General features: G+C 41.2%; 1 protein-coding gene across 5 annotated transcripts; it reads right to left on the bottom strand.

Moving 5' to 3' along the window:
* Positions 1-371: 371 nt before the first annotated feature.
* MORF4L1 (mortality factor 4 like 1) lies at positions 372-26,690 on the bottom strand. 5 transcript variants are annotated; one of them, XM_040600721.1, is made up of 14 exons: positions 26,550-26,689; positions 21,923-21,969; positions 18,836-18,903; positions 16,928-16,993; positions 16,425-16,511; positions 15,610-15,690; positions 12,918-12,980; positions 7,538-7,563; positions 6,855-6,943; positions 6,445-6,546; positions 4,774-4,862; positions 3,341-3,513; positions 2,902-2,986; positions 372-1,090 (listed from the first exon to the last, which is right to left on the bottom strand). In XM_040600721.1, exons 1-14 carry the CDS (start codon positions 26,587-26,589, stop codon positions 1,006-1,008), a joined length of 1,101 nt encoding a protein of 366 aa, XP_040456655.1. In that variant the 5' UTR covers positions 26,590-26,689; the 3' UTR covers positions 372-1,005. The 5 variants fall into 5 exon arrangements, with proteins under 5 accessions (XP_040456655.1, XP_040456656.1, XP_040456657.1 ...); XM_040600722.1 differs by having other exon boundaries at positions 16,928-16,954; XM_040600723.1 differs by lacking the exon at positions 12,918-12,980 and having other exon boundaries at positions 26,550-26,690.
* Between the last annotated feature and the right edge of the window lie 84 nt (positions 26,691-26,774).

Here is a 26,774-nt window from a genome sequence, read left to right as displayed (position 1 = left end):
CCTCGCAGCCCTCCAGTTTACCATTTAAGATGCTGCTGTGCATGTAAAATTGAATTAGAGTAGGAAGGTGATTAACAGAAGCCAGGCAAAGTGTGCTCCCAGGGCTCAGGCTTCTAAGAAGCAGTCTTTCAAGAATTCTGCATTATCACTACTTACAGACTATATAATGGTCCCAGAGAAAGAGAATCCACTTCACCCACTGGAACTGGATGCATGGGGGTTAACTAGGAGTCCTTCAAATTAAAAAGAAACACAGCATTTCCAAGTTAATATTGCAGAACTTTATGCTACACTTAATACATGTAGATCATACTTGATAAGACACCATCATAAAGTAGCGACTGATGCAAATACAAATATTAGAAACAATATTTGAAATTAAAAAAGTTTATTTGAAGATTTGTAAAACAGCTCTGTGAAAGACCAACGTTTCCAAGACACTACAATATGATAATGCATTTTCCTATTGTTAGAATATAAAAAAGTCACAGTCCTTCAACTATCTAAATAAAAGCTTACATTTATAGAACAAACATTTTACTTGCCATACAAAGAAAGTAAATGGGTTTCAAAGTCAGACTAATCAATAGCACCAACACTAGGTGATCACAGCCCTCAGGGGTCCGAGAGGCCGCGTTTGTCATTCCTATGCAATAAAGCAGGTTAGTGAGGCAAATCTTAACAGCAAAACAGACCTACGAGCACGGAAGAGTTCACGCAATGAAATACCATAACGCATTCTTTTTACATTCCATTGAGGCAAACAATAGTAGCAAGCCAGAAACACCAAAGAGTTCCCGTTAAAACTCCAAGCTTCCATTTCGGGACAACAAATCTTCAGAACTTACAAATGCCAGCTCTATTTTAAACACACAACTTTATTCACTTTATGTTTACATAATATGTGCAATAGAGACATGTGCAATAGAAAGGTGAAGAACAAGATGTAGAAGTGGACAGTATTACAAGGATCCAATTATCACTTCACTGTAAAGCAGCACAGTATTATACTGCTTTCCGGTGATATTCAGGAGGGGCTACTTCATAGTCGCTGGCACTAAACAATGCAGAGGAATTCTTTGCTAAATACCTACGAAAATAATAAAAAGATTAAATTAGTTTCTTGTTTAAAGTCTCTGTTGTTTAGCAACAGGCAAGCAAATCATGAGGTGTTTGCTGAGACCATAAAACCTGATTTCAAGAGTACAAATCAAACCTGTATCTACTAAAAAGTCATCTGTAAAGCAATTAGAAGATTTGACAGCTCATGCAAAAAAAAAAAAAAAATCAATTCCAAACAAGCTGTCAAGCAACTCTGGCTCCAGGTGAGCCCAGAGAGGTTAAGATTACCAGGATGAAAGTTTACATTTGAGGTTCAGTCAGCTGCTGTATCAAAGAATTGATTTACTAGTGGTTGTACTCAAAGGGGTAGGGACACAGAATAGGACACCATAAAGTTCTGTCTGTACAAATATGGAACTTGAACGGCTAAATGAATGATGGCTAGAGCAAAACGAGCAGGGGTCAACTAAGCACAGTAGCAGAAGACAAGCATTATATGCCACTAATTCTCATCAGATGGATTCAGGGATTTCTGGTCAATGCACTGCCCTCACATTTCCATCTTCACAGCTGAAAGCTCTTTAGCACTTGCATTTCAGACTGACCCAAAAGACTATGATCTACCAAGACTCTGGGACTAGTCCAAAGCAAGTTTGCCCTGGAAATCAGGCTGATCCGTTTCCAGCTCTCCTGCAGAGCCATCTGGGATTTACTGAGGGTTTTCTTTCAACTTCCAATAGCTTACCCATTCACAGAGGCAAGAGCCGGTATTTACTGCCAAAACAGCTTAATGCTTTGTTACTCTAATTATTTACAAATCTGTACTTCCAAACACTATCACTAGACCACTAAAGCCTTGTATGAAAACACACAGAACATTTCTCTGCGACATAAGCACAAACGGAAGTTTACGGCTTTAGTAAATCTGACCAAGAAAATATGCCAGTACAGCAAAAAGCTGCCCCGATGCTGTGAGCTGGCATGCAGCTGAACAGGTCCACGCCACACACCTGCCCCTGTGTGTATGTATACATAAACTGCAGAAGCATAATACTAAGTTACGCCAGTGTGGTACAGATGCGTGGAAGCTGCTGAAGTCATGCTCATACATACACATGGGGGAACACAGGTATGACACCTGACACTAAACTGAATTTTAATTCCATTTTAGATCCTTACATTCAGGAAACATTTAAACGTGAAATAAGCAGCACGTGACTTCATAGTTCCTTCTAGCAGTGAGGGAAGTATTTCATCACCTGTCTGAAATCAAATGTCTGATTTTCTTTTTTTTTCCCCTTAAGAAACATTTAGCATTACAGTCTTTGTTATTATTTAGGATGGTGTTTTCCATCCTAAGTGTAACATGTATACAGCACCACAGGAGTGCACTGAAACTACAATAGCAGTCTGTCTCAGAAAGAACATTAGTTAAGGCTCGTAATTCTTTAACATTTACTCAATTGTTGTTGAGTAACCGTTGTGTAATTTAACAATTTGCTGTAATTATCATCTGCTTTTTATAGCAGCTACAAATAAATGCTGAAGTATTTATTTTGAAACAAGTAGCAGACTTGGACAGTTTAAAAGTGCAGACTAATAGTTATGTAAACAAGCATCTAACTAGCAATAAGCTCAGCATAACTGGAGAGAAGTTAAAACCAGTCTTACTCGTGTTACTATAGAGCAGAGTTTGAGAAAGCTTCACTGCAACCTTTGAAGATACCACACAGCCCCAAGATTGTTTATAGCCACTGTTCACTGAAAATAGGCTGTATTACAACAGCCTGTGCTTATTGAACTTTTTCTTTCTTGCTGAAAGACTTTAAAAGTACTTACTTTAAGAAGTCATGCAAATAGTTTAACAGCAAAGCCAGACTCTTCTCATCAAGAGGAGTGTAAGCAAGCATAGCTCCAATTCGTACTGTTTTAAAAGAAGCAGCACATGTTATAGTTGTTGTTTATAACTAACAAGTATTAAGTACAGTCCAGAACCTTACAGTCAGCACATAAAAGCAGCCCAGGGATCCATTCCAGTATATACAAGCTCACCTAAAGCAACTAGAATATATATATAAAAAAATAGTTGAAAATCTATTTCCATTCCAAATCCCTGAATGGCTCTGAACATTTTAGGTACATGGAGTAAAGAAAGAATGAAACCATGTTTCATAGTTGCTTGTCAAATTGCTGTAGTTTTTTCTGCACTCAAGACAGGAAAAGGAAGCATTTGAACACTTCTAACTGGCCTTCTGCAGTCTCTGGAGGTCATACTCACCAAATAACCTCAGTAGGTGCGGGGCACCATAGACTTGAGACATTGGAGCATCTGGGTGATCTGCTAAAATTTCAGCATACTGGGGCCTCTCAAACTTGTACAGCAGTTGAGTTCCCAGCATGACATTGAAGTATTCTTTAATTCCAGCCACAACTTCATTGACTGCATACTCCCTGGTAAACAGAGAAAACACTGCAAAGCCTTGTTCTGATGACTAGATGGATGCAAGACGAGACTCAGCTTGGTAAGTCCATCAAACTTGTAAAGATCTTTTACAAACCTTCAGATTTTTCAAGGAAATTTGTCTGGAGACCTTAAAACATACAGCCACAGGGAGCAATGCATTTCAAGACCTCCTTTAAAACCAGACTGTTCTGAACTCAGTAAGAATATAGGCAAATCAAGAAAAGCCTCGCTTTTAGTCATCCACTCAGAAAAGCGAACCCTTAGAGCAGCCCTTTCAAAGCAACAGTATGTATGTATAAGGACACTTACCGGCTCTTAACGTTTTCAACCAAAGTTAATCCCAACTCACACCAGTTTAAGTACAATACTACTATAAGTAATCGGACTGAACTCCTCCTTAACGGAAAGGGACCACCTAATATTCCAGGCAACTGACCCCTTCTAACTAGGCCTCTCAGTGCCGTATTCCTGCAGGCCTTCAACCTCACAACTAATCGAAGAAAACTGCATAGGAATTAGCAGTGACACTGCACATTTGAGAAGTACAACCCTCACTTCACCCTGCAAACAGATTTACAACAGACATTAGGACAATTACATAAAAGAATATTAAAACACCCCGACAAGTCAATAAATGCACCCTCTTGAATGGAAGAAAATAGCTGCACATTTCTAGTTTCTCTCCCTTTAAAACAGGAAAGCTTCGTTTAAGAATAAACACACCTTGTTTGTTGTCAGGGCTGGACTGATGGGGTAATTACAACTAAGAATCTTCAAAGCTATCACCTCAAAGTAATTAGTTTTGCTCATCTGATGCTCACTACCTCCCTGTCCCCCACCCCTCTACCTCCATGAGGGAGTCCATCCGTACAGTAAGGCTTTGCTCATCTGCTAGGCAGCTTTCTCGAGAAGTTTGTTCAGCTCATACGTAGCAAGTGCCACCAAATTTATTCACTCAACATAGGAAGCCTGAGCTAGAATGAAGGGGTGGAGAACTATTCACTCTGCTTGTACCAGCTTCCTTCAGGAGGCGGCTTAGGGGAAGCGGGGGAAGCAGAAATAACATCCAGAAAGTAGAACCACATTCTTGAATTACATCCACAAAGATTTCTAAACTCCTCAGCCACCCTGGTCTTGGAACATGAAGCTGGGCATGGGGCTGGGACATGTTTAACCGTCCACGAAATACAAGGCCAACAACAACAGCAAAAGAAGTATATTTAAGGTCTGAAATGACCACTACTTACTTGTTATCAGTATTTCCTCGTGATTTTTTGTAGTTTGCATAATCCTCTAAAATGGAGTCAACATTCTTCTTGGCAGGAAGATAAAAGAGCTACAAAAGAAGTAAAACTGAACAAATACAAGTTGTCTGGTTTAGGCAGACATTTGTATCTGCAAGCTAAATTTAAACCAATGCACACAAGGACATTTCTAGAATAAAATTAACAGGTTAAGATGTTAAGTGTTATTAAAAGGAACACCCAACTATTTTAGTTGTGCATCCCAAATAATAAAACCAAGCCATAACAGCGACCTGATCCACGTTTCAATTTAACACTTGTGCTGCTCAACAGCAACCTGATGAGCTCCGCAAGTCACGCAAAGCACACACATGCCCCTACAGACCTGCCTACCCCAGGCCACACAGCAGTTACCAAAGGAGCAGTGACCATTTCGCCTGTTCTTCAGTCTGCTGCTCTTCTCGCATCCACAGGTCAGCACCTGGCACTACTATTGCTGTGAAGCAAATACAGCCTGGCAAGCACCTGCCGGGAAGTTTCACTGCCTGCACAGTGAAGAATATTAGAGCTACATCAGAGCTCACAGAACCGAAGACAAAATATTCCCAGCCATGATTCATCTTCAATACCATACACAGATCGTCTGTACCCACAGACGCTAGTTAGCTGTATACAGCAGGGCTCAGTTGTGCAGCCAATTCATATACTTGGGGGATTTTATTTTTCTGAGGCACGGGACTCAGTTCACTTACCTGTTTCCTTTCACAAGAGCACTAGAGCCTGAAGACATTCTGGGGCGGGGGAAACCCTAATTCTCCAGAACTGGAGATACTGTAACACAAAGCAGTGTTACAAAGCACCTTTACTGCTGAGGCAAGTTTAAGATTTGTATTCACCAAGAAAAGTCAGCCTTATTCACATAGGATTTGAACAAGATTTTTACATGTCTGGGATTGCAAGAACAGAGACAGTACCTGGCAGCAGCAGTAAGTTAGAGCAGGCAACTGCATCCTATCATACAATAACAAGCAGTTTTCAACAGTAGTGTTTTCTATGCTTCTTGCCAATTTCAGTGGTGTTTCATACAAGAAAAAAGTCATAATTCAGTAATATGTTTTAAGTTCCTGAAAGTGTTTTATACTTTCAAAATGGCAAGCAAAGTTAAATTCACTGTGTTTCGGGAAGCTTTATGTGGATCCAGGGTGGCAGAAGGTAAGAATCACCACCCTAAGCGACAGCTTTCTGTCAGAGCTGTAGAACAACTTAAGAGACTTGCAGAACTTGGCAGTGAGTGAAACAAACAAGGCAGGAAGAAGGAGCTGAGGCAGAACAGCCCAACAGTAAACTGTTCAGAACATACCAGCAGGCCAAGCACGAATAAAGTTAACACCACACTTAAAGCTTAAATAAGTTGTTAAAATTATTGCCTTTCTAGCTTATGCTTGATTAGACCAGGTCTGTTCTACACATTTACATGCAACTCTGCTGAGCCACAGTCCTACTAACAGGTGACCTTTGGTTAAACCCCAACTGGAATGAGAACTGTCAAGTAAGCCATCAGGCCGCTGTCAAACTCTACAAGAGATTTCACTACACTGCACTTGAAAAGGATCTACAATCCTAGTTTTAGTGTCCTCACCTATATGTGGCCAGATTGTTTATTTGACAAATTACCTGCTTTTGCCTGGTGATCAAGTCCCAGTCATCTACCAGCCATGGCTTCAGCTCTTCTGGGATTTTCACCTTTACTTCAACTCTGTTCATAAATGTTTCTTCCTGAAAAAAAGTGAAGCCAAACTAATTACTTTCAGAAAACTGTCCAAGCTAAGAGCCACCCATATTCCTTGTTTTTACAACTGAAATACACCACTGGACTAAGGAATTGCTATAGTAATTGCTGTAGGCTCCACAGGGAACAAGGAAATAGCTTGGATTTTTCAAGGCCACTTGGGAACCTTAGCTTTGCAAGTTGTAACATTTCACACTGCCATACTGCAGGACAAAGTATTGCTGTCTACATTTCTGAGCAAAGCAACCCTCCTGTTTTCTATCAAAAATCCTGTGAGAGATTCAGAAATACATACACTTTCAACCGTTGGATCCACTCGAGCCCTTTTCTTCCTAGGAGGCTGAGGAGTCTCACTGGTACTGCTCCCTTCTCCAATTCCTGGAGCTGCACAGAAGACAGATATTGTGCTGCTTAAGAAATCTGGTAAGTCAGTAAGAAATACCAGTAAAAAAAGATTTAGAGGAAGTATTTAAGACTCAGGTTTCTCTCAGGTCATCTTTTCACTTTTGTTTTAAATATTACTTCTGTTCTGGAAGTTCTACATATTTCTGACAGCTTAAACTGCTATATTTACACTTATCTGAAGATGGAGGTTTCCGCACTAATAACAAACCATTATGTCAGTATCTGTAACACTCTTCAGAAGAATTTTTGGAACCAGCAGCTCAGTTTTGCAGGTATGCCACATCTCCATCTCAATAAGAAAACCTGAAGTTTGACTTAAGAAATTATTTCAACAGATCCATGGGGATATCACTTTGCTTTTAGTTTGCAAGAGGTCAAAATCTTGACAGACTGGAACAAGTAGTTTGTGTACAAACCAGAAAAGTATGCATTCCTCCTGACTAAGAGGAAGAGACATCCAAAGTCCAAGAGAAACAACATAAGGTGATATTAAATAAACTTATTTGAGGCAGATTTAAGGTCTTATCCTTCACAAAGGATATCCACTTATACACAAAATAAAGACATACTTACTTTTCTGTTTGTTCTTTTTAGTTTTCCTGCAAGAAGAACACAAATTGTTGCAAATAAAGATAGCCATACTTAAAAGAATTGAAAGTAGAAAGCCAGAAAAAATGTCCACTAAGTTCAGAACAATGAGCGAATACTCAGTGGTCTATGGAGTATGCGGATAAAAGCACATGAAAGAAGTGTCAGATATGATTTAGCATCACAGTAATGACACTACAAGATCTTCATTTGTCAGGTTAGAATTCACCATTTTTGGGGGGTCACTAAACTTAAACCTACAAAACCACAGAAGGCACGCCAAGAATACATGAGTATTTAAAAAACCCTACTGACCGACACTTATGCAAGTAACATCTACAGATGTGTCATATGCAAGTTCTCTTGGAAAACTACTCTAGATTTGTAGGTCTTTTATTTCTGTATTTCAGGGATCTCTTGGGAGACAGAATATGGGACAAGGAAACAGAAGTGCTGGGGATTATCAGATAAATCTCAGTCAACTGAATTAACTTCCAGTAAAGTAGTGAAAACCCCACGGTTTTACCACTACAGCAGTAGAGTGAAGTTTGAATAGCACTATCCAAATTACATGCATGAAGCTGCATGGACTGCCTACAATTCCATCATCAGCTTTTAGGGGAGGCTACGATTACACTTGCCACTTACTAGAAACGTTTGGAACGGTACTAAATAGCATTGTCCATAATATTTACCTTCTTCCAAATGCTTCTCTCAAGACTTACTGTTTCTAATTTACACACTTCCCTAAAGTCCCTATCCTTAGCCCTTATTTTTATTCCACCTGAAGAATTGTACTTACAAAAAATTTAAAGACACCTGAAACGCAATGTACGTGACATGTAAATATTCAATAGGACAATTTAATTTGTCATTGATACTCTTGGCCTAACAGGTTATTTTTGTTATTATCTGAACTTTGTGTATTTACTAACCATTTTCAGAAAGTTTAAGAATATTACTGGTCATGTTTCAATTTTCTCACTACCATTAATAGAAATCCAGTTAAACCTCTCAAAAAATTGCACGTTGTGTGGATAAAACTCTTTACCAGGACAAGATTATTTCCTTGGAAATTCACCACTATCTCAAGTGACTCTTGTATTCAGGCTTTGAACTGGGTTTATCTGAATCAGGAAGTAGGTAAAGTTCTTAGGAAGGTCTGAAGATAGGAGTGAGGCTTTTTTTCAAGCTTCAAGTCAAACAAGCATTAGGCTTAAACTGTGGGCAGAATAAAAATCATCTCTCTCCAGGAAGAAGGAACAATTGCCAAGTTAAGTCACTGATAACAGACTTGGGTATTGAAGAGAAAATCTTTTCTTCCAAACCTAGGGTAAACAAGGAGGAACAGGGAGTTCTTTCCAGAATTAGTATCACAGATAAAAATAATGTTAAGCATTAGTTTAACAGCAGAGTCTTAAACTGGGACAGGCAATATAAGGTACTTAACTACCGCAATTAAGACAGTAAACCACATCTATGTTACTGAAGCACAAAGTCTATCAAAAACCATTCTAAGCAGTCGCTTGTGGTCTCCCACCTCATTCCTTATATTTCAAGTCATATGCCTCTGCTTCAAGTCAAAGCAGCCATCTGTTTGCAAAGTCTAAAAGACAAATCTGAGTTAGGGAACAAACAGAAAGAGCTAAGGTTAGAGACAAAACATTAGCATTGGGCAGACTTTCAATAGCCTGTACAGCAGACCGGCTGGAATCATACTCTTCACTAGGTGAAGGCAGCTGTGCAAGGTGAAGCGCTGCTGTTGTGTACAGTAACTGAAGCATGCAGTGCACTCGGTATCCAGGAGAAAGACAGAGCATCTGTATCACAGAGGTTACAGCCAACCCTACTGATAGAAGTTGTAGCCCAAGATGAGCAGCACATCTTAGATAACTAGATTACATTAATCAGACCAAGCACAGTCAATTTGAGATGTACAGCTGAAGAACACCAGGTGTGTTCCTCACGATGGCAGATAACGCCTTCCTGCAAGGACAAATGGAATGCAAGTCCTGAAGCGACACAAAAATGAAACTTATCTAGGATAGGTTACAACACATTCTTTTGTGCCACTTCACAACTATAATATGAACAGCAAGCCCTATATTGCTGCATAGAAGCAATATAAAAGCTTTCATCGACTTCTCTTTATACAGCAAGTACAGCCCAGCTGCTATACTTCATTCATCTATTTCTCTATTGACTGGCATCTTTCACTGAAAACTGACCACAAAACTGAAAAACAGCATGGAAGTTTCAAGGAAGCTTCTGTGGAAAGAGTTTTAATTAAAAGACTGAACAGAGGCACCAGGTGCTGAAGATTTCACAGTTCAAACTTAAAGGATGCATCCCGCTGTAGTCAGACACCACCTCCTCAAAGAAGCAGGGCTAGCAGCCTGTTGTGGTTAGAAGCTAACCCAGCCCTCGTTGCAGGGTTTTATTTTAACAGAACAAAACCACGCAGCTGTAACAAGAATATTGAAGTATTAGGGATCAAAATGTGAGACTGAATTAGAAAGCCAAAAATAAGCGAACTACTGACATAACCATCTGAAATTGTGTAGAAACAAGGCAATCAATAGAAAAACAGTATTACAGCTTACAGAACAGCTCACAACAATGAAATCCTATGGATCAAAGGTGACAGACTCAGAAGGAAAATAAGCAGTCCATGCCACAAGAGCATAATACTGAAATTTCACTTTCAGTACCTGAAACAGGACTGTGCTTGTGCTGAAATGGTAAGACTAAGAAGGATGCCATAGAAGACAGCATACTGAAAGACTGCACTTCACCTTTCCACAGACATTCATCAGAAGAAAGATTATCAAGTATCTGTCACAAAACCTCAAGAAGCCAGGAATCTTTGCACAGAAGAGTTAAGTGTTAATGCTCAGATCTCTAATCTACAGTGTCTTCTGGGACATGCCTAGAGAACTGTCAGTGGAAAATAAAAATAGCTTAGAAAATAAAATTCAGTACAGGCAAGTGGCATCAGGAAAAATCCAACACTTTGGAAGGTTTACTTACTTCACAAGAGTTAGGAATCCATGACGTAGATTAAAATGTAGTGGACAACAAGTATTTTACTCGCCCAAAATCCACGTTGCTTTTAAAGGGACTTAAAGGTCACTTAGAATGTCTCTACAATAGCCGGTTAAGATACGAACAGCAGAGAACGAAGGTAGCTACCCGCTTGGTCTCAGACATTTGAGTTGAATAAATTTGTAAGTGCCAGAAAAAAAAAGAGATCAGGTGCTAGTTTACTAACAAAACAACAGTTGTAACTACACTATATGAAATCATGAAGCCTCTACAGGTGTATACAACATCTATAGCAATTTAAAAAAGTAAATTAAAAGATTCAAGCGTGAAAAGCAAGTGCGCTGGGAAAAAAGCGTGAAATCACCTACTATTGCTCAAGTAGCTTGGTCACTAAAGCTGTGAGAAGAAGCATTCTGATGAAGATGCAACTGAACATTAGCAGAAGGATAAAAAACAAAGTCAGGATTATATACACCTATGTCTCCTGTGCCTGGTCAGGCAACCTAACCTTAGAAGACACACAATAAAACTGGAACAGGTAAAGAACAGTTGCTAACGTACTACAGCTTTATACCTGGGGTAACCACGCAGACAAGGGCTTTCTCAAGCTGACAACTCGGCAGGAAGAAGAGGGGAAATGTCATAGAGGTATCGCTAGTGATAAAAGGTGAAGCTCAAAAACCCCAATCAATCTTTCCTCAAAACAGATGAAAAAAAAAAAAAAAAAGACCAAAAAACCCAAAGCAGTAGACATTAAAAAGACAGGAGTCATCCTCTTTCCTCCCCTCTTCAACACAATCCTGAATTAAATTGAGAACACACCGCCACAAGATGATGGGGATGCCGTAAGTCCTAAGGGTTCAGAAGTTATTAGATAAATATAAGACAGTCCTACAACGGGTTATTAAACCCATCACATGGATGCAGCCTCCAGCTCTGAAGTCCTTTATTACAGACTGCTGGAAGCAAAAAGGGTATTTGGGGGACAGAATCATTCTAGACTTGACTCCCTTGATTATCCTTAAGCACATGTTACTGGCGACCATTAGAGAGCAGAAGAGGTTAGGAAAATCTCTGTCTGGAGCCGGTGTAGCCATTCCAATATTGTTACAGCCCGAGACAACTGGCATGTAGGCAGCATTCATATGCTGCTTGACATTTAGAGGACTTCAAGTAGCTTGTGAGAGCTACTAGCTGTGCCAAAGATAGCAGAGGATGCCACAGGAGACAGGCAGCAGGAGCATATGCTTTTGAGTAATATGTTCAGATTAAGAACAAGACTCCTATTAGAAGAAAAAATAATAACTCCCAAGTTGAGATACTGTTTCGAGAGCATCTCTGATCAGACTGCTCACATATGTCATTTACAAACAGATGCTATTCTCAAATTTGTTATCCAGTGCCACAGCCTCTCTCCAGAATTTGCCCTTATTTTCAAAGCACCCGTTAACTCCAATTGTTTATTGATTTTTTTATTATTATATTTTTTTTGCAAGTTAATCATGTTAGGCCCATGCAAGGTAGCATAAACTCTTCAAAGTTGGAATTCAGCAGAGCTACATATAAAACAGTCTGGAGAAGCTAATACCTGTAGTGTTGTATTTCATTTTTGGCAATCTGCTATAAGCGTACAATTTTTTTTTCTATGATAGCTTCTAGTTATCATAAGATGAATAGTTATTTTAAAAACAAATGTATACAACCTGCATTTCATGCATATTTCTATTTGATCAAATCTTGCTTCAAATAGTCTCAACAGCCTTTTGAGCCAGTTGCTGCAGTTTACAGGAAGTTATTTTGAACTGACTCCAGCCAACATTAAAAATACAGCACCTTAAGGAGCAAGTTCAAACCTGACATAGTTCTAACACCATCTATCATAACAGTCTCGCTCCCAAGACTCACAGGAGATGGTGCCGTTTGTTACCAATTTCCACGGACGCCGGACTCCTGGCCTCAGTAAGCATGCAGACCAACTGTAACCTTCTAGAACTATCCAGTTTCAAAAATCTGAAGTCAGTTGTCCTCCACTTCTTGTTAAAACAGTGGACACTGAATGAATTTGACTACTCATATTGTATACTATCCCAACTGAAAAGGTATAGAATTTCAAAGAAACTAAAACCTGGTAGTCCATACCAGCTTTAAAAAAAAAACCAAAACGACATACTGCAGTACTTGTAATTGTTAACTGAACTGCTACCAAAGCTTACATCATTACAACTGAGGACTTTAAGAGTCTCTAAAAGAAATCTATGAAAGCAAGGAGATTTGGATTTCAGGATGAAAATCCTGGTTTGACAATCCATCCTTAACTCACCGCGTCGATATTGTAGGGGTCTCCAAACAGCAAACAGTATGCGCTCCATCTCGTCTGAAAAATCTAGGCACAATGGGGGTTGAGTTAAGGAAAGAATGTCAGACCTAGTGTTTAGCCTTAAAGAGAATCTATTTAAGATTCAAAAATTCACCTTTTTAGCAGCATATTATAGTCTTACTGAACATTCCTGGAGGATAAGTTGTGCTTAGATTGTTATTTCCTTTCCATTACTGTTTGGCTATCTGAAGAATAAGTTTCAAAACATAAGTTACCTTTCCCTTTGTTTGATCCTCCAAGAATGCTACAAAAGGTAAATTTTGAGGCCCAAATAGGTTGACAGCATCACCCTTTTAGAATAGTTGCATGATTAGTTTCTCCCCCTCCCCACCACCAGTACTTTACGTATCTACAGTGACCTTAGATTTACAACAAGAGAACAATCCAGAAGTTTTATTTTGGAACTGTATTTTGAGGGTTTTTTTCAGAAGCCATCTTGCCTTTAGCTGCAAGCAGGATGCAAGGAGCAGTAGTTTAATCAATAATACATCAGCAATATCACAACCCTGCATCACTGCTAGGGTAAGTCAAAGCATTTCCTCTCCCTCAGCCTCCAAATAGGGAAGAAAAACAGGGAGACTTTGTTGAAAGAAGCACAGGTCTAATTTAGAAGGATGCATTGGATGCTGGTAATGGCTAGAGACTAGGAGCAAGATCAGTGCAACAAGCATATGAGACCCTGTTATAACTTACAACGCAAAACTGCTTTTCTAATGACAATAATTTTCCTTCTTCCCCTTTACAACTCTGAAAATCCACCATCAAGGAGTTAATTTTTTCAATCAACATGAAACAAAAGTTTCAGAGAATTAGCTTATTGTCTGTTTTGCTACACTGGAAACAATCACCCATGCTTAGGATAGTGATGCCAGCAAAAAGCAAAGCCACTCCCTTTTTCCAACTGGTTTCAACCAAAGAGTAAAGACAGACCTGGTAACATGCTTTCAAGCTTTAAAATTATGCTGAGGCTCCTGAGGAAGTAATTTTTGCTGTGTGTCTCTCCCTTGGATACAACATTATCAGGTGTGGTTGAAAGGATTAAGCAAACTTGGATTTCAAGCACAGATTAAGATTTAGCATTTACTCAGCCAGAGAGAACAACTCATCCCGCTGCAATCAGTGTGAACTACCAAGATGACTAAAGCTGACAGTATGGGGAAGCCTCATCCTGAAGTTACTATTGGGATGTTCTCTATAATACAAATTGTAGACGTTTACAATTGAGTCATCACTACCTGTGTCAAAGTTACACATGAAATTAACTCTGCTCCCACTAAAATGCAAGACAACTCAAGTGCAACCACCTCATAAGCAGCTGAATTAGTAACGGTCATAACTTAGATCAGTTTTAATTAGATTTCAATGCCATTCCTTAGGAACTGTCCAAACAGATATTTGGTTGGAGTTTTTTTTTTCACTCCCAAATGAAGACAAAAAGGTGACTAGGTCCCTGTCACAGGTCCATCCCGTGCTGTCAGAGCACCCCAAACCGGTGGTGTTAAAAGCACCCCAGAAGCTACAGCAACAGACCACAGGGGAGCATGCATGCAGCATTATGGCCAGATACACTGGACTCCCATTCCAGAGACCAAAAGCCAATTTACAGACTTGGCTAGGCTTTGACTAATCCTGAAGTAAAATCTGCACTCAGCGTCTAGAGCAAAAAAGCCCTGCACCCACTACCACTGCACTTCTCAAATCAATGATACGTATTTCATAACAAAGATGCCCATAAATGAGACATGAAATCTGAGGCTGCTGTCAAATGCTCTTCTTAGGAACTGAATGCATTTCAGCAGCTTCCTCATGAAGACTAGAATCATAAATGAAGTTAGGAGTTCAAAGCGTCACATTAGTAATGACCACCTTCGTAATTAAGTGAAGTACTACCCCAAACAGAAGAGTTTCATGGCACATAAGCAAAGCAGTAGCGCTGTACCGATTGTATGAGAATCTAAACGTAACACCACACAAGACTATTCTGAAAAACAGAAAGGATGGGATGAAAGAAAACTGACAGTTATATCCTGACAATATTTTTTCTAAGAAATGTCTGAGCTTGCTTCTGGTCTCTTAAGATGCAAACCCATTTTTAATCGTATATGGGTTTAGTTTTGTCACAAACAGCAAAACAAAGACCCTTTAAATCCAGTTTTAACAATTGTAAGGTAAGAAGGTAAGGCATTTTACAGATTTTATTCAAAAGTGCTTGCACAGCTTGGAAGAATGTAGAATTCTATGCAGAAACTGATTTACTAAGATACACAAGTCTTATGAGGATTCAACACTTTTTGAGTGTCAGTTCACTAACAGGAAAAATAAAGAGTGCAAAAAAGTACAGAGTGTTAGTGTCTACTCAGTACCTTGACTCAGTATTAAACACCACACAATCCAAGAAGGTAGTTTTAATAAAATACTTCCAACAAAGCCCTCTTTGGTATCACAGAAGTGAAACACAGCTTTTGGATGAGTTGTGTCAGAAGTAACAGTTTAGCCTGCAGAAGCGTTCTAAGAAAAATACTATTTAAACATCAATAGTAAAACTGACAAGCAAAAGTTTGGAAGGATTTTTGGGTGGGGGTTTGGGGGTGGGTTGTTTGGTTTGGTGGTTGTTTTGTAATAAAAAGCTTCTTACACTTCAACATTTTTCTGCTGCAGACCAGAAGTCTTCTTGCCCGGAGCAGCACCTCTCATCTTCCCCTCTGCATATTGTTCCCTTTAAAAAGAGTAAATTCATAAATAAGACTTTAATGGAAGCAGCAGCTTGCTTTCCCTCAAAGGTGACCAGGTTATGGAAAACACCTAGTGACTCTGTGAATCAGTGCGTGTCATGAGCAGGAACAAATTCAACTCATTGTCAAGAAGATTTAGGCTTCATACAACGCTCGGTAGCATGAACACCCGTTTCCTCCCCCTCCCACCATCTTTGTTATTCTGAATCAGATGGAAGCAGCACACTGAAAAATACAAAACTTCTCCTCAATAAAAGCATTTCTATTAAAAAAAATGCAAGATTAGCACTCATAAACAAAATAGTAATCAAGGTACTTGGAGGCATCCTGAAGCTGTCTGAGAAGATCCTTACTACTTTAACAATGTATTTTATAGATACTGCACAAGGGTCTTTTTTTTTTTTTTTTAGCCCCCTAATTTCCACAGTACAGGAGGTACTTCCAGCTCGTCAGGCTGCCTGCCTTCATCAACCCACCCCTCCTTAAAACCTCAAGTCACCATTTTACAACTAAGTAGCAGCTTGCTCTTCTGAAATGCTAGAGGACAAAGATCAGAAGACCTCTGTAAGCCAAAGCACCTCAAGATTAAATGAACTTTATGAACACCTCTTGAAGGCTTTTTTTTATAACTCACTAACTTCCCTTAATACATAGTTGTTGGGTTGAAGCTCTACAGAAAAATTGTTTACTGACAAGGACTTCTAACAAAAATACTTACTGATTGGCCTTTTGAAGTTCTTTTTGTTTCTGCAAATTGGTATCCACGTATTTGAGCACTCTGCTTTCTGGAACCCATTCATCCCAGCTGAAAAAAATTTTAAAAAATCAAATGATCATTCGAAACCATCACATAATTGCATTCTACACGCAACAGTCAATTAAAAGCTTCACGGAATTTGAGACTGAACTCTGCTTTTGTGTCAAGTCATGGACTGGCACAAATGGAAGTGTAATTTACCAAACGCATTCCCCACTGACTGAAGCTGTTAACAATTTTTCTAGGGAAGTGTAACCCTCAGTAATTTCCAAAGAGTTTCCCAGACTTGAAGGATGGGCAATTTAGGAGGGAGGGGACTGCCTTTAATTTAAAAGAAGCATAAAAAAAAACCTGTACGCTTACTAAATTATGGGACACCTGCAGCCGTAACTATATCATGAAGCAAGTTTCCTTTATCTATTCCAACATTTTATAGGTTAACAAATTCAGCAATAAGATCTTACTGTAAGAAGAAGAGCTCTGATTTCTGTCTGTGAAGGAAACCAAGATGGCATGAATATTTGAAGAATCTGAAGTGAACGATTTAAGAGAACAGGTGTTGGGGAAATTGCCATTACGAGCAAGAATTCCACTTTGACAAAGAGTGGATAATCTGAGCAATCTGACAATTTATTTCAAATAAAACACATTAAAAGTGGCCAAGTTATTCTGAAGTACGCAAGTTAAAGCTTTTTTATATATAAAGAGTTCTGTGTCATTTTCATTTCATGGTAATAGCTGCCAGTCTTGGAACATCAAGTTGGCAAAACCAATACTACTACAGGAGTAACAAGGTCTTCAAGAGTGTTAAGAAAAGGCAAGCTTAGCATCCAAAAGTTAGAGAAACACATGTCCAGCTGTACACATACTAAGATTATGTTTTTAGGACAGTGCTTTGGTCAGATATTTAAGCCACTTATCTTACTCCTGCCTGTACAGCTGCAAGAGACCTTCAAAAGAAATGCTATATAGCTGCGCGGCACATCATACTGTACAATGATGAAACTTTTTTGGTATCCTAACTGTTGATATTTGGAAAAAAAAAAAGAAAAAAAAAAGAAAAAGTCAAGCAATTAACACGTAACAAAGGCCCATAATTACAGAAACCAAAATTAAGGAGTCATATTGCCCCAGTTGTCTAGATCTTGCAGCAACGCCACTTTTAATGTAATTAATTGGAAGCTTGAAGGCAAAAAAACTCAAACAGCGCAAGCAAGAAAAGCAGGAGTCACGACATCACTTATGGCACCCTTCATGGGAGATAAACAAGGAGAGGAAGTATCCAATTTATGCTGCCTCATTAATATACAGCAGCCACCATAAGAACCAATTACACTCCCTGTAACTGTCAGTGCTTACAATAAAACATTTATCTGTCCAAATGGCAGGGAGGGTGTGTGGATGCATTTAAAAAAGTTACATATTACAACATGAAGTTCAGCTTGTAGTCATGTCAGTGAGATCAAGATACTAGTGACTAAGAGTCTTCACTCGAGAGTCTGCAGCATTGAAATGAAACAAAACTGGAAAGTGCTCTCTGAAAAACTCCTGGAGTCTGAAGAGCTGAAGATTTTAATTGCTAAGAAAAAACCCCAAATTCTACTTTTCCTAAATTCAAAACCTAGCGACAGAACAGAGTTCAAATGAAAAAAAAAAAAAAAAAAAAGACAAGTACATAAATGCAATAATCTCATTAAACTATTCACCTTCAATGGGTTCAACATTTATTTCAGAGACACCTTTATTCCTCAGCAATCTCTCACCTAGAATCCTACCATTTTTACAGAAGGGAAAAAGTATCTCTAACTTCACCTTAGCATGAGAGGCAAGAAGTGAAATATCACCTAAACCTGCCCCTGTAAGGGACTAAAATAGACAGCCTTTCCCATTCTGAATGCAGCCTTCAGTAAGGCGTGCTTCTCCACGTCTTGGCTGCCAAAAGTGGTATAAAAGTAAAGTACACCGTGCATTTGAGTAGGGATTTTTACTTCACCTCAGTATGGGTTGCTTCTCCTACGAACGCTTAACAAGGAAGTTTGCATACTAGGTATTTTTGCCAGGGAGGAATTACGGTAACTATTTCCAAACTTGAACAAACAGAATGCTATAAAGCATTCCCGTTAGTCTACTGACACCCTAAGCTAGTCTGTCCGTACAACCAAGCCCTCAAGGAAATGGTTAGGCAATGTTTTCTTTGTGTCACTGTAACATCGGCTTATGTATAAAAACCATTTAAGTCAATTTTAGAAACACTCTCCAAACACCACTGACATGGTAGTGCTAGTCCATCAAGCTCACATTCAAACTGACAAAGCTTGCATTTTCCCCATAAAGGAAAAGGAAATACTGCTTTCATTTTATATGATACTTACTTTTTATTCCAACCACTGTAATGGATAAAGTATTTCACTTGCTTGTCCTTTATGGCAACCTTTACACACTGAAACAAAGAGGAAAGTACAGTCAGTACCAATGAGAACAAAGAGATCTGCATGAGTTTTGCCTTTTTAGCTTTCAGAGTTTAAGCATGCAGAGATTTCCATGCAAGCGATCCAAATATCAGCAGCTATTTCACAGCAGAAAGGAAGTTCTCTCACACAAATTACTGCCTATTTACGAATTCACAAGGGCTAGGCAAACAAGCACCTCTGCTCAGGTATCCAAAGGGACACCTTCGTTCATGAGAAGGATCAGAAACCCCTGAGGATGACCAGAAGAGTAAACAAGCAGTCGCTTCGCTACCCCCAGGTTAGCCAGAAGCCATTCCACTAGAGAGCTTGTTCACATGCAGGCCCCTACCTCACAGACAGGTAAGCTGGCTGAAGTAGAGGAGTCTTCAAAAGTAAAATAAGTAATATGGATCTCTACAGCCAGAGAGAGCATTATATTCAGTAGAAAGAGTTGCAGTAAGGGCTTCTTCTAGGTTAGGAATGTATACACGATGTAAATAAAAACAGTTCTTTCCATCAGTTAACCTCCTCATACACCGATAGTTAGGCGAGACCATTAAAAGAGGGAATGTACATTACAAGGTTGCTCCGAACTGCTCCACAATATCATTCAGAAACGCTGCTCTCAAATTTTTCTGCCTTATGGTTTAGCACGTTCCTACTCGCAGCCTGCAAGACCCTGCCTTGGCTCGGAGGAGTATGTTCAGGTGAGCTGGAACAACTGTGCACGCTGCCCAGCAACAACACAATCATACTCATACCCCTGCAGCCTAGCATGCAAGAGCTCAAGTCGCCACATCTATATAAAAGGAAAAAAATCTCACAGCCAGAGATACGCCTCTTCCTGAAGAAGAAAAAACCCCCAACAAAACAAAAAAACCAGAAAATAGCCCCGAAAGGAAACTACATAACCCTAGCTAGATTAATTGTGCCCACCACACATCCCTGAGCTTCTTGGCTATACCAAATTAAATCCACCACTTTAACCAGAAAGTTATCAAGTCTCGTTCTGGAGATGCTGAGATATAGATGCCACTGTAACACGTTAACAGTGAAATAATGAGAATCTTGTAAAACATGAAGAATCACCCTCATTGGTCCTAGCTTTTAGTGCCTTTTTAAGGATTTTTTCCATTGAAGTAGAAAATTACTCACAGAAGTCATAACTGCTATTTTCCTGCCATGCTAATTGAGTCGCCTCTAAGTATTTGAGAGGGCAGAACCTTCTGCTATACAATGTTTTCTCAGGACCACTGCGGTGACCTCAACGTTGTATACTCTCTTCAATTAAAAAAAATCGTCAAGAGAGGAACATCATATTGCAGTACTAATGTCCAAAATGCCACATAGGGAACTTAAACACTGTCTCACCTAGACTTGCAGCTCGGAGTATGGATATCCTAATCCTGTTTTACATCCTGCAGCACCAGGGGCTCATTTTGACAGGCCTGAAGTTAAAACCAGGACCATGTGCTTAGAAGTGTCTATTTCTTTTGAAGAATATAAGAACCAAGCACGAAGTAGAAGATTTAAATACTTTTCTATACCAAAATCTTTTCCTTCCTGCTGGAGGTTGGATGGGTCTTAAGTGAATCTCCTTGAACTCTGCATTGCATGGAGATGTACACACAGTTGCTGTTTGCCATAATTTCTCACACTGCTCTAAAACAAACAAGTGCTTCTCTGATCATCTTGCCATGGGAAGCCAAGGATATGATCATCAGGAACATAACTTCCGTATTTAGAACCACAGAAAAAAAAAAATAGATCAAAGGAACAGGAGGAAAGCTGAGGTTATTACTCATCACTACCTACAAAGTACCTTTGTAAAATTAAACCCAGTTCCTTTTGCCATTTCAGGAACCCAGAAGGGTCCAGACTTAATATAAATAGCCAGCCACAAGCTATCCTGCCAACCAGGAAATCCCTTCTAGCACCACGCTGGCGGAGCCGGCTCCTGCAACACTCATCCCGCCTGTGTGTAAAGGAGAAGAGGGGCACAGCGCAGCAGGGAGAAGCACACACCACTGTAGCAGCTCTGGGCTGTTTTAATTGACCAAAGAGTTAAGATTGCTGCTAAGAGAAGTTTCTTTCCACAAAAACAGAAGCCTTGATTACACTCTCCTCTCTGTACTGGCACCTGGGCAGGCACTGGCAGAAGCCAACACTGAGCATACATTCACAACACACTTGTCCTCCAGTTCTACAGCAAGGGAGAGAACAGAGCAGAATTGCTAATGTGAAAATGTGTTAGACAAACACATCCCCTGTCAATGCTCTGGGCATGATTTTAACATTAGAATGATTCTCTCCTGATAGCATGAAAAGAGATGTCAACTATTTCTAGCTGCCTCTCTACTACTACCTCTCCGAACTTGTCCCATCAATTAACATTTACTGATGTTAAAACCTAATGGATTTAAGTATCTGTTCAAGGTGCCCCAGGAATTCCTGCAAGTCTTCTAATCCACACAGCTACAAAAGCCTTCTTTTTTCTTCCTCCAAATCACAAATTCGCAATGCATGGTTTCTGTGGTTAAAAAGCCAGAACTGAGAATGCCACTTCTGTTGTCACTTTAATCCAACATTATCTTCTGCAGCGTTATCTTATTTGAAGACCACTGATTGTACTCAGCCACCTACACCTCTGAGGAAGCTCTAACTGCAGCTAACTTACTAGCTCATGCATTAGCACCAGCACCAACTCCTACGGGCACAAATGATCTCCAGTGTTCTGGGAACACAGGTGTATCAGATGTTCAACACATAAGACCACTCAGACATTAGTAGTTTACCAGAACAGCTGCATAGTACCAATGGCTTTCTGAAATTTTTCTATAATGTAGAGTTCCAGGATTCAAAACTGATTTCATACATTATCAGGGTTTCATTCCTTTTAGTTTCAATCCTTAATCCCATCTAGCGAGGCACAGCAGCTAAACTAACACAATTGCTTGTTTCCCTGGGGAACAGCCAGAACCCTCTGCAGCAATAAGCAACCACACATACCTTTGCTTCATAAAGGAGAGGTCCATGAAAACAAAGCACTCGTTCACCTGGAAGAAAGTTGCAGATAAACATCTTAGTACACCACCAATGTGCCACTTCTGTAAAATATGTCATCAAGTACAATACAGAACGAATCCACTGTCAATCTAGAAAGAAATTCAAAGGCAGATACTGATTTGAGAACGCAGGCTGGCATTTGGGAAGCAAATTCACTTTCGTACAAAAAGGGATCAGAGCTCTGATTATTTAGGTCATGAAGTAAAGATTCCCAAGGACCCCTCCGAAGACCACTCATGCAAGGACAGCTGCAGGCAAACCACATCCAAGCCTGCCCAGACTTCTGCAGAACATCTGATGACTTCAACCAACAATTGGCACCAAAACGTACATTCCTGCCCATACGTCCAGCCACTGCCAACTCAAGTTATAGACACCCTCGCACTCCGTTGCAAGGCTGGCATGGAGAACTCCCTCAAAGCCTTGAATTTCAGATGCAGACATTGAAACACGCTGGCTCGACACAAACTGGCTACTTCAGCCCAAGTACTCAAGCAGTAAGCAGGTAAAACCGTCTTACTGTAAAGGACTCTTTAGTCTCCATGACACTGCATTTTGATTCAGAGCAGGAAATCAGCTCTTGTAAGTGATGTCACCTCTGCCACTTAAGCTTCTGACATAAATAAAAGCAAGTGCCATTAGTGCTCCTTTTCCTGCGGGAAGTACACCACCTGGCATTTTAGTTCAATGAAGCCAGGAAGAGAGAGACCCTGACATTGTTCCCCCATCCAGCTTGTGGGACAGAAGAATGCCAGGTTTGTGCAACAGCAAGAAAAATTGTTCACTGTGGTTTTTAAGTAAGAAGGGATTGTTCTTGAGCCTGGGTTTTTTTCCCTCCTCAATGGCAAGGTCTTCTTGTGCAGTGACGTTGTGGGAATGTGAAAGTACTTAACACAGGATATCTGAGTACAGATGTTTCCTTCACGAAAACTGCAGTGCCTCACATTTTCAGAGACAAGCTGTGCAACACACAGCCAGTTCTTGCCAGTATTTCCAGGTCATGCAGGACAGAAGAGAGCTGCCACTGTCACCATGTGCAGGCTGGGCAGTACACACGCAGGTATTGCTGAGGGACTGGGCTGGGAAGGCAGCACGCAGAAGCAGGCAATCGTGCCCTGACCAGACCTCTGGATACCTTCTTCCTCATGAGCAGCTTGGGGACGACTAGGGTAGAGGAAGGACCAGTTCACAAGCTCCAGGTTTAAAAGTACCCTCCACTGTAACTTTTACTCTGCTCTTCAGAACAGCTTCCTGCATATTCAAGGGCTAAATACAGTCGGTGGCACGCTGCACCCCTTTGACCCTTGTGAATCCTGTACAATTCTGGCTTTATTTGCCTCTAACCCAGACACAGCACCACATTGATGAAACTTTTACCCAGATAGGCTCTAAACAGACACTCGCTCAGCAAACAGCAATGGAATGTCCCTACATCTCAATATTTTTTTTTTTTTGTGAGGTGGCAGAGCAGTTCTTGCGCTCGTTCCCAAAACACACTGCTGGCAGGGTCAGTGCAGTTATGCAGTTTATCAGCTGGCTGATGACAAACCACCTGATTTTGCCTGAAACAGACGAGGGGAGGATTCAGACACACCATTTCACCACCAAGACTGCGAGACAAGCAGACACAGCGACAGCCTCTTCAGCCAGCACAGCTGCTATCGCATTTCATCTAACATATCCAAAATCTGATTGAATGAGATGCAACTATGAAGTTCCTACTTCATTCCTGCACTGACTAGAAAGAATTGCTTATGTTTTAAGATTTCATTATTATCCAGTCTGTAGGAACCCATGCCCTCCATAAAGCTGAAACAAGTATCCACAGTAAAGTCTAAGAACACAAAACTAGGTCAGAAATTTATTTCAACTTGCAAAATGCTTTTACGTATCAAGAAACAAGGTTTAGAAAAGTTCTCACAGAAATGCCCATTTTGATACATTCAGTACTTTTTTTTTTAAAAAAAGGAAAATTTCTTTATAATGAGGGCTGACAAGGATCAGGAGTTACATCATCCTCATGTGTCGTAGCACTCACTAGTGCTACTGGAAAACACATCTCCATTTCAATTATTGTGCAAGGTCTTCCTAGGCAAGATGTCGACAGTTAACAGTAATTATTTGTTTTTAAAACACACAACGTGTATTTCAGTTTTGCAGAAAGGGTTCCTCTGTTTTCACAATAACCTAACAGGCTCTTGCTCCCTCACAGCTTACTCCAGGAGCGCACAAGGCCTCTCCTCCCAACCTACAGACCATGCTTTCCTACACACCGCTACCGCTGTGGTGAAACACCCACACCTATTCCTTAGCCCAAAGACAACATCTACAGATCAGCTCTTTAGCTGCAATAGCTAGTAGAAAATACCAGAACATGCTGTTACCACCCCTGAATGCCAAGCTACACAGTGAGTTTCTGTTGCATACGAATGGCTGGCACCTGGCCAGCACATACTGCTCCAGCATCAGCTCAGCTCCGAACGGGAACGTCTCCCGGCATCACCCCACCATCACGGAGCTTCGTGCAAGGAAAAGCTCGGGGAGGTCAGAATTCAACTGTCCACTCCTTCCAGCGTTTTCCAGTGCAGAATATTTATAGAAGCAAGAGTTTCTCAATCTGTGGATCAAGGATACAGCTACCAAGGAAGTCTTCCCATTGGGGTCAAGAACTGCCTTAAGCAACTCAGAAGCTGAATCTGACATCTGAGACTCTTTTGTATTTGCCTTAAAAAAACCCAGTAAATCAGTGTCAAGATACAGAACACCTGAGTACCTACAGCTTTTAATTCATAGTTGCCCCAATGCTGATCTCATTTCTCATGCCTACCTAAAAACATCAGTCTCAATTTTGAAGGGTACTCTTATCTCTAGCTTAACATTTAGGTTTTCACAGTAAATTCAATCTCCTCCTCACCTTTTGCTTTGTGAAAAGCTCCTATATGGATAACTTCTAAGTCTACCTACCACTCTTTGATGTGTGTTTAGCTTGAAAATCTACAACTAAAGTAGTTCTCATTTGTCACGCTGTGAAGAGCCACGATAAAGCATTTTGAGTTTTAGGCCTGCAGGAAGCTTTCCTCACATCACTTTTCTCCCTTTTAATGTTACAGCTGAGATCAAACACACATTATGGAAAAAAGCCTTAAAATTTTAACTTCTGTACTAAATTTAGGTTGCTCATATTCTCACATAATTTCAGTCTGGAATTCGACTTCAGTTTTAATTTCTGCAGTTCACTCGATTTCACGTTTATTATTATAACACAAATCATACATTAAAATCCTGATTATTTCTGCAGGTTAATACCACCATTGGTATTAATGCATGGCATGGAGTGCCGATGCACAATGGAACACGTTCTGACACAAGCAACCACGAAGCACATACAATTACAGCGCTGTTTAAGCTACCCAGAACTGCCGGCTTCCCGTCATTCTTCTGCGACCTGTGCTTTTAAAGATCAGTCACAATCATGTGGAAAGTCCTGCTCAGAAACCCAAGCAAGGGACAGGTAGAGAGGGAAGTGGGAAGTATGTCTTAACTTTACCATTGCCTAGCATTGGTATTTTTATATATTATTATTATATATATAATATATTATTATCAATCACAACCATTACCTAAAAATAAAAATGTATGTAAGTCCCATAAATAGCATAACCCTAATTCACCTAAAAAAAATACAGCATCTGTGGGCTTTGTTGTAAATATGGATCCCAACAGGATTGCCAGCTGTAGTCCAATACTCTGAACCTTCCTGCATGAGGACCCCTAACTGAGCTCCCTTCCAAGAGCCAGTAAACAACCACCATGTTTCAAATTAAAGAAAATAAAGATCCCGACAGACTTGGGAGATTTCAACAGTTTTAATGCCAATGAACGTCCACGCCTGCAAGAAAACGAAGCATATTTAGATTACCGGGGGAGAAGGAGGGCCCACGTCTTACTGGTAGGGAAGACGAGGAACAGGAAGAGAGACAAAGCCTGCGGGAATTCATTTTTCCACGTCTCCTCCCGCTGTCAGGGCTGAGCGGGGAAAGCGGAACCCCGAGCCGTGCCGGGCGCGGAGGAACCGCGGAGCCCGGGGCGAAGGCGGGCCTGCCGGGGGGCCCGGCCCCGCTCCCTCAGCACCAGGCGCTGAGCCGCCCCCCGCTGCCCTGCGGGGAGCCCGGCCGCAGCCAGGGCCGCCCCCCGGAGCCCCGCTGCAGACGGACACTTGTCGCCACGTCAGGGCCCCCCAGGCCGCCCCCCGGCCCCGCTCCCGCGGCTCCCCACGGACAGCAGCCGCGTTCGTGCCCTAAGCGCCCCCCGCCCCTTGGAGCCGCTCGCTCCCTTTGTTCCTCTTTAGCCCACCCACCGCCGCCAAACCGCCGGCAGCAGCGGGCTGAAAGCGCCGGGGGATGAACAGCGGGACCCCCCCGCCGCCCCACCGGGGCCCGGCCCTGAGACACCGCGGCCCGGCCCCTCCCGCCCCCCGGCCCCGCCGCCCGCTCCCGCCCCGGCCTCTGCCCCCCCCGCGAGCCTCCCCACCCCAGCGTACACCGCACCCCGGCCCCCCACCCGCACTCACCCTCCTGGAATTTGGGCTTGGGGTCCTGCTTGGGCGCCATTTATAAGTGACTCTCCCTCCTCCCGCCCCCTCCCCGCGGGGGCCTCACCACCTCCGCCGCATTCTGCGCGGCCGGCCCCAGCCCTCGCCGCCCCGCGCAGGCGCGCTGCCGCCCGCCGCCCCACCCCCGCGGCATGCCGGGACGTGTAGTCTGCGGTGGAGCATCCCGCACCCAGCCCCCTCCCT

The sequence above is a fragment of the Falco naumanni genome, chromosome 7 (assembly GCF_017639655.2).
Source record: "Falco naumanni isolate bFalNau1 chromosome 7, bFalNau1.pat, whole genome shotgun sequence".
NCBI lineage: Eukaryota > Metazoa > Chordata > Aves > Falconiformes > Falconidae > Falco > Falco naumanni.
The sequence above is the reverse complement of the archived record's forward strand: the minus strand, read 5'-3'. Positions and strand labels throughout refer to the sequence as shown.